Genomic DNA, 9043 nt, shown 5'->3' on the forward strand with positions numbered 1-9043 from the left:
ACACACATGCAAACAGGAAATGGTGAAACTACGCCAAGGGAATGTAGAATACTGTACACAGAAGAATTAGAAATGGCCGAAATCATGAATAATCACTTCAAATCTGTTTTCACTAGAGAGAAAGCACAATACTGGGACAAAGGAAATGAAAGGCAATCTCCCCCCCCCATGAGCAAGATAAAAATAACACAAAAATAAATAATGGAACATCTATCAAACTTTGACTTCGGGAAATCACATGGCCCGAACGGAATTGCAAATTGGATTCTAAAAGAATGCAAAGAAGAACTAATGGACAAAATACATAACATAATAAGTTGCTCACTTGTAAAAGGAAAAATACCAAAAGACTGGAAAAATGCTAACATTGTACCAATATATAAAGGAGGAAACAAGGAAGAACTAACTACAGGCCAGTCTCACTAACAAGCACTATAGCCAAAATTTGTGAGAAAATCATCAAGAATAGATGGGTAAAACACCTGCAAGACAATAATATAATAAACCCAAGACAATTTGGGTTCAGACAAGGAAGATCATATACCACAAACTTGATATGTTTCTACTCAAGATTAATAGACATAGTGCAAGAAAGAAATGGATGGGCTGATTGTGCTTTCTTGGACTTACAAAAAGCTTTTGACAAAGTACCACATAAAAAATTATTAAAAAACTAGAACATATAGGAGGGATACAAGGGAACCTACTAAAATGAATGGAGGACTTCCTGATTGGTAGAAAGATGAGAGTAAAGCTCAGAGAAAAATATTCATGTTGGAAAGAGGTGATCAGTGGAGTACCACAAGGATCTGTATTGGCTCCAATAATGATTACTATTTATGTGAATGACATGGATGATGATATGAAATGTTACATGAGCTTCTTTGCAGACGATGCCAAACTGTTAAGGAAAGTAAAAACTGAAAAGAATTGCGAATCACTGCAGGAAGACCTGAATAAGGTATGGAACTGGAGTCAGAAATGGGAAGTGGACTTCAATATTAACAAGTGCAGCATAATGGAGTTTGGAAAAAGTAAAAATAGAATATCGGGACAAAATAAAATTGGAAACAAGGAGGTAAAGAAGGAGAGATCCAAAAAATATTTGGGTGTAATTATCTCAAACAACTTGTCCTATGATAATCAGATAAACATAATTGTTGGAGAATCCTACAACCTCCTAAGATCAATAAAAGTGGCATTTACATATTTGGATGAAGAAATAATGAAAAAATATTGGTCACACTGATAAGGCCTAGACTAGAATATGCAGCAATATTGTGGTCACCCAATACCAAAAAGAATATAAAGAAAATAGAAAGAATCTAAAGAGCAGCCACAAAAATGGCACCTGCACTTGCAAACTTGTCATATGAGGAGAGATTGGCTAAACTGGAGTTACCGACTCTGGAGCAAAGAAGAGAGAGAGGTGACCTACTGACCATCTACAGAATCATGAAGGGCACAGAAATGCTCAACAGAGAGGACATGTTAAAATGGGATAAGAGAAACACATGAGGACATGGAAAGAAAATAAAAAAACATAGCTACAGAAGAGATCTGAAGAAAAACAGTTTTCCACATAGAGTGGTGGACACTTGGAACAAACTGGACAAAAAAATAGTGTGCACAAAAACCATTCATGAGTTTAAGAGCAAACTAGACACTGCGAGATACAAAGGCGGGACACCACGAGCATAGCTCCCCTTCCCACAAAATACAACTGGGTAAATACAGCTAAGTAAATACACACACACTTGACCTGAACAGTGTGGTGAGGGATCCATGGGATGCTAAGATGAGAGGGGCATTTAATGGGTTTTATTTTATATATATATATATATATATATATATATATATATATATATATATATATATATATCAAATATATGAAGTGGATATGTTTTGACTTGGCCACATCCTTATAAAAGGAAAGGACTTTTGAAAAATGTATTTATTTACCTAGTTGTATTCTATGGGAAGGGGAGTTATGCTCGTGGTGCCCCATCTTTGTTGCGAGATACAAAGACAGGACACCACGAGCATAGCTCCCCTTCCCGTAGAATACAACTAGGTAAATACACACATTTTTCAAAAGTCCTTTCCTTTTATAAGGAGGTGGCTAAGTCAAAACATATCCACTTCATACAAAAAATGAAACCCGTTAAATGTCCCTCTCATCTTAGCACCCCATGGATCCCCCACCACACTGTTCAGGTCAAAAGCAATGCAGTGAAACACAGCACATCTACAGTAGCATCTGACAATAATTTATGAAAAATAAATAAATAAATAGATAAAAAAAAGCTTCATAATTCTAATCTATACTTACCACAAAAGGATAACATAATATCCCTTGGCCGAAGAATTCGTTTCTTGCAGTAGAGCAACACTGATGTTGTATTATTGGACTCACCGGGAGACTCTGTGATCAAGGTTGCCTATAGAGTATGGAATTATGAAATCAATTTTGTAATTCATAGGTACAGTTTGTTTGGCATATGGAGTGTAACTTACACAAAAAGGCACCCTGCACCTTACATGTGAAGTTCTAATCACACAAAGACTAATGAATTACCCAGCCAGCCTTCAGTAGACTACAGGTAACCTCTAACAAGAAGGTGAGGAGCCTAAGCCAAAGGTGCATAGCTGTGGCCAAAGCTGTCCTCTTTGCCCTAAAGCCTCATTTACATGAGACAAGTTGGGAGGCAAGTCAAGTGTGCAAGTTACTTGAACTGGGGAGAAAAGTGAACAAGTACATGTTCACACAGACCACTTGTCTCTTCTCCATTTCAAGTGACTTGCACACTTGAATTGCCTCTCCACTTGCCCTATGTAAATGAGGGTTAACCACTTGGACTATTGGGAATCCCAGAAGAGTGCAGGATTCAAACCCACAACTAAGTCAATGCAAGACCAGCATGCTTCTGATTATGCCACCAGTGCACAACCTCTACCAGGCCAAACTCTCAAACAAAAATTCTATTGATCAATATGTTATCCAAAGTCTCTCTCTGCAGGAGACCCAAGGTTTACCAATTTAATAAAATACTATTATATCATCATTTACTAAACAACAAAATAACTGCACACACACTAAAGTTAGATAGTATGTGATGATGCCTAATCAACTGTTTGTCATACACAAGTAACTCTTAAAAATTAACTTTGTTTCAACACTTATCCATATTACTATCTATTGATGGTATACCCTGCCTCAGTTATATCTATGCAGGAAACATCCTTAACCTTAGAAAAAATTAACTTATAATAATATGATGAATAACAATGACATCCATCATTATTCATTCACGATCTCAGTAGGACCAAGGATCATCTACTATTGTGGTACAAAAAGCTTCACAGGTGCCATTTTTCATTAGAGGCACCTGAGTTGAATGGGTGTCATGTGGTGTCTCATCAAGTACATGAATCAATAGATGGAAGTAGGGAGGTATGGGATGATAGGAAGAAACTATAGCAGAGAAATGTTAGACATGTGTATTCAATGGAAAATGATGATAGCAAACAGTGTTTAAGAAAAGAAACAAGCATGTGGGTCAGAGTGGTGGGTGAGAGGGTAGTTACAAGGGTGTTGATAGACTATGTAGAAGTACCCATAGGGATGATTAGAAGAATTCTGGATGTAAATGTAATGAAGGGAAAAGGCATTGGTTTGATTTTGTCTATTCTGTATTGGTATTATCTTAATGCTGGATGATGCCCTAAACACAAATGTGCTAGATTCTTGCTCTTCTTTTCAGTATGCTGGAGGGGAAAACTCAAAGCTAACAAGTCCAAGAACAAATCTATGGCAATAGTGGAAAGCACCATGCTGATGTCCAGTTGAATGAGGAGAAAATGGAGCATGTAGAAATTTATAGATATCTGGGAACAGATACACATAAAAGAGAAAGAATGACAAGAAATTACCTATATAATGATGGAGGGGATAAAGGCAGGAGGTGCTCCAAGAGTTGTATAGAGAAACAAAAGGATAGAAGTGAAAGCAATAAAAGGAACTTAAAATTGCTTAACTTTCACTGAAAGAAGTTTACCTCCACTATTTAATTACCTGACAGTAGCTAAAATGATTAGTTAAGTTATAAAATACAACAAACTGGTTAAATGAGATAAGCTCAAGATGTGCTGAACCCTTTCACTGAAAAGATTTTCCTCAGCTGAATAATATCGACTAGCAGTAACTAGGATAAATATTAAGTTGTAAGATGCAGCAAAGAGAGACTTGATTTGGATTTTCCTGAAATCAAGAGAATTCATGGCTACAAATAGAAACAAACACTTCTTTTGTTAAGATCTACATTACCTCTGCTGAGAATATAAGATCTACATTACCTCTGCTGAGAATATATCATCATTTGATGTAGAGGGTGATGTTGCCATGACAACTGAACTATGGTGTGGGAAAGCACAAACAGGTTCATGTAACAAGGATGAGCGACCTGTCTGGTCCCCACCCGATTCCCTTGAACTGTTCTCATACTGGCCAATGCTGCCTGATGCATTGGATGCCATCAGAACTCTACAAGAGAAAAATGAATAAGAATTAACTATGTAGCTTCTGACAGAAAAAATATAAATTACAATAATACATCAATATAACTTCTGATCAACAATGATGAAATATGATTCTGAAACAGTTACAAATGTGCCTGACAAAGTTCTAGCCCAAAAAATACTCTTGGTTATTTTCTTTCCACAGCAATCTTCCATGTTGTTTTTTCTTGGTCACTCTTTGGAATATATAGACAAATATGTCAAATAACCAAACAGTTGCTTCAATTCTCTCTAGCAAGACACATTCAGCCCAAAGGTAACTGGTATGTGTGTGCTACATATAAGTACTGTATATCTATATCATAATGTAAAAAAAAAAAAAAATTGTTGTAATTTCTACTCCTCTCAATCAAGTCTACACTCATTTCTTATCAAGCATTTTATAATGATGACTTGAATGACAATAACAGAAGGTGAGAAGTCTAAATTAAGAAAACTTAAATCCTTCATTCCAGTGATATCCATTACAGATTTTATCCTACTGTAGGTAATCCCTAAGAATGACCCAACCTATATAAGGAAACTAAGCAACTGTTTAACATTTCTTTTTTTCTTTTCTTCATCATTTAGACTTTATTCTAGATATTGCCTAATACAGCTGATCCAACCTATTATCAAATTAAGCAACTGTTAGCTAGATTTTCTTTTCACAAAATGCCTTCTTAACCACTTCAGTATGAGTCAAATTTTCGTGAGCAGCATTGGCTGCCATATGTACGATGCATCATACTACTCACATTATAAAGTCACTGCTATATTACTTGTTCTTTCTTACTCTTAGTAATAATAAACACAGAAAACATGATCAAACCAGTTCACAGAATCCAGGGGTAACTCATGTACAACTACAGAAAAAATATATAATCAAGACACTGACACCGGCATCCTCATGTACTCACTTGTGCCTATGTAGGCATCATCGTACTAAAGTGGTTAAGACTTGAACCATAATTTCTTGATTCTGTCTATATACTACAGGCCTCTTCCTCCTTATAAGGGAGGTAACCAGTCAAGGCATGCACACATTCCCAATCATTCCACCACCCATTGTTTCTGTCTCATCTTAGCTCCTACATGCTTCTGTTATTTTTTGCTTGACTGTAATATACAGAAAAGAGGTTGTGTTCATAGGGTCCAACCTCTTTTTTTCCATTGATTAAAACTTAGCTTTATATCAATTTATAGTTTTAGATTGAACTATATTCTCCGTAAGTCAACATATCTATAAGGAAAATTACATTTTGATATCCTTCTGGCATATAGTCTTTTTCAATATGTTCTCATGACCTCATTACTACATGTATTACTCTTTTGCTATCCTTATTGAACGAGTACTAAATGCCTACATAAAAGGACTGTGAAGGAATTGTAAGAGGGGGAAACAACAATAACTGTTGTGATGAGTTCCATTGACTGGATGCCAGCAACCCCAATGGTTGGCCCTTACAAAAATCTCTGTTGTATTAATATGGGGCTCTTTTCATTTCTTCCATAAATCTCTAATTATTCTTTTCAAAAACTTATGTGAAATACCTACACCATTTTACATCTGCTCTCCTATTTGCCTTCCTCACCTTTGAATTTTGTCTCTACTTCCTTCCTTCTGTACTTCTCACAAGTTTCTTTTCTTCTACTCTGCAACCAATTTTTATGAGCTTCCTTTCATTTTGGTTCTACTCTCTTCTTTCTAATCTTGTCTCTACTCTCTTCCTTCTTTATTTCTAACAAGTTTTCTTAGTTTTACTTTGAACTCTCTTTGAAGAATTCTGGTCTCAGTGAGTGCAACTATAGTGGGCTTCTGCTGTGATCAGTCAACTTTACTGCTCCAGCACTGTGTAGGCTATCTAGGCAGTTTGTTGCAGTGTTGGGGTATTCCAGTGCTGGGGGCTCCTCAATTACTATTGCCAGCCATCTGTCCAGCTGATGCTCGAAAGAGTCAGTTGCAACCCCTGTCAGCTCTCAGATTGCCTTTGGTACAACACTGAAAAGACAATTCCTTACAAAAGTATTGTTGTTCTCTGGGTTATGGCTTCCGTTCTCTTGATGAAGCACAGTTGTCCTTTTCTTATATGGTTGTTTACCTCAAGCCCCACATTAGGAACAAGGCCTTCCATACACAAATTACTATGTAGTGCTCACAACTTCTTTGTAACGAGTTCAAGCCACTCACAATAATTCATATGTTGGAGATCCCAGATCTTGTTGTAAAGGTCCTTTGTATGGAGTCAAGTTTGGCTATGTTTCCTATTTTATGTGGTTCCCAGAGCTTACAATAGCATTCAAGCTTTGGGAGAACCAAGGCCTTCCAGAGTGTTAACATACAAATCCTCTCTCTTGTTCAAAAGGTCCTGAGGATCCACCCTATTAGCCTGCTGGCTGTTTTGGTGATGATGTTGATGTGGTGGGAGAAAGTTCCATCTGCAGTAAAATTAACACCCAGGTCATGCATGTGTTCTTGAGATGCAATGTTTTGTTGGTAGACCTGGTACTGTAGCTAGTGCCTTGTTTCATTTCTTGCAAAGGGTCATACCTCAGTAGTTCAAATTTCTCCCTGTTTATTTCCACATTGTTGGTGACAGCCTATACAAGTAGATTACATTCAGGTCTTCTTGGAGGAGAGCCATATCTTTGTCCCAATCTTTTGCTTCACTCTCATGTCATCAGCAAATAAAGTGGCTTGGAAGTGCTGGAGTCCATGGTCTCTGTTGCTAATCATGATTAAGAACAGAATGGGCCCAAGGACTGATCCCTGTGGAACTCCACTTTTCACTTCACCTGGGTCTGACTGGTATCCTTGGACATCACTTTGTAACTAATTTTCATAAGCTCTCATTTTTGCTCTACTTTCTTCTTTCTGTACCTCTTGTATACTTCCCTAGTTCTACTTTATAACCAATCTTCATATGCTTTCTTCTTTTCTACCACCACCTCCTTCCTCTCTTTATTCCACCACTTACTACCTCATTCCTTTGTGAGTAGATTTTAATATCTAACACAGATGAATGATATAAGGCTGTGCTTTGTAGGGGGTGCCTAAAAACAGTCCCTAAAATATTGACAGTGTATTACCATGCATTCAATACTCCTATGCTAGCCTGGCTTACTAATATGATATTTAGATATAAAACAAACCCTCCCACAGGATTAGTTGGTATAGGCATATGTTTATGAGAGCTTGTTTACTTTTAAAACAGTGCTTGAAATAAAGCATTAAAAAATATAGACCAGGGGGTTAGAACATCCCAAATGTCCTTATTTGCAGATGATACCAGAATCTCTCAAGAAATCATAACCAGAGAGAATTCCAAAAGATTACAATAAGATCTGGAGGCATTATGCAAGTGGTCAAGTGACAACAACATGGTGTTCAATGAGAAATTTGAACTAAAATATGGGCCAAACAAAAATCTAAGAGTACTGGTACACAGTGGGTCCAGAGAAAATAAAAACAAAGGAAACTTTGAGAGGCCTGGGGGTGTGTATGCGTGATGACTGTGGCTTCAAAGCATACATAACCCACATCACTACTGCCGCTCATACAATAAGTGGGTGGATCCTCCAGACCTTTAAGAACTAGATGCCCAAGCACTTGCTACCTCTACAGAACACCCTGGTAGCTGGAGTATGTATGCTAGCTATAGTCTCCACACAAAGTCAAGGAGATACAAGAACTTGAACAGGTCCAGAGGGTATTCAAGGAGGTTAGTTGGGGACTCCCTGAACTACTAGGAGAAGATGAAAAACCTCAAGCTTTATTCACTACAGAGACACAGAGAATGCTATACAGTGATTCATGTCTAGAAAGTCTGGGAGGGCACAGCATCAAACCCATCACAAAAGACATGGGGTGGTAGGGAAACACCATCCCAGGTTTGGTAGGACCAGTGAAAGGTCCATAAGCAACTGCTCCTAGCTAATGAAGGCGACCCTATGCTGGCCTTCCTGAGTATAATATCCTAGTGGGATGTCGGAAAACAATAACCGTTTAAGTAAAGATTGATCATAGACATTGAAGAAGACCCCTGACCCCTCCCACTTTTTACATCTCCCTGGAAGTTAATAGTCAGCACACAATACAATATATATAATTACGGGTAAAACGCTACAAACAATACGCATTTTCATTCATCTGTGTGGGCTTCACCAAACTGAAGGCATTAAACTGATAAAATATTACAAGTTGTCAGATTTGATAGATCGACTACTGGACTCAGTTATTCATCACATACCTTTACGAGATGGATGATAATAATCACCCCACAAAACTATTTCATCATTGATCCCTTTATATTGTGAAGCGATAGTCTGCGGTGTTGCAAATAACAAATTCAATTCATTATCAGTCCCTTCAACACTAGTAAGTTTTTACTTTTTAAAAGTCTGCGTATTTCTGCCTGTGTGCAAAACAATAGTTTGACATCTTTGAAGTAAACTTCATTGTAATAAATTTATGATTTTGTCTCAT

The 9043-nt window shown here is 37.3% G+C and overlaps 1 protein-coding gene across 3 annotated transcripts in view; it reads right to left on the bottom strand.

Annotated features, from left to right (window-relative positions):
* The window catches only part of GrlHz (Gustatory receptor-like Holozoa), a 29375-nt gene extending 20408 nt beyond the window's left edge, over positions 1–8967 (bottom strand). For 2 of the 3 annotated variants that reach the window (XR_012967206.1, XM_076199584.1), the window contains exons 1-3: positions 8808–8967; positions 4357–4543; positions 2333–2441 (exon numbers count right to left, since the gene is read on the bottom strand). Coding sequence is in view for 2 of the 3 variants with exons in the window: in XM_076199584.1 (XP_076055699.1) it covers positions 2333–2441; positions 4357–4536 (289 nt within the window). In the remaining variant the exon portion in view is untranslated. Of the gene's footprint in view, positions 1–2332; positions 2442–4356; positions 4544–8807 lie in introns of those variants that run through there. The other variant, XM_076199585.1, reaches the window with a different exon arrangement.
* Positions 8968–9043: the final 76 nt, after the last annotated feature.

This window comes from Oratosquilla oratoria, chromosome 16, assembly GCF_046742065.1.
Source record: "Oratosquilla oratoria isolate Oo_2021 chromosome 16, ASM4674206v1, whole genome shotgun sequence".
In the NCBI taxonomy this organism is placed as follows: domain Eukaryota; kingdom Metazoa; phylum Arthropoda; class Malacostraca; order Stomatopoda; family Squillidae; genus Oratosquilla; species Oratosquilla oratoria.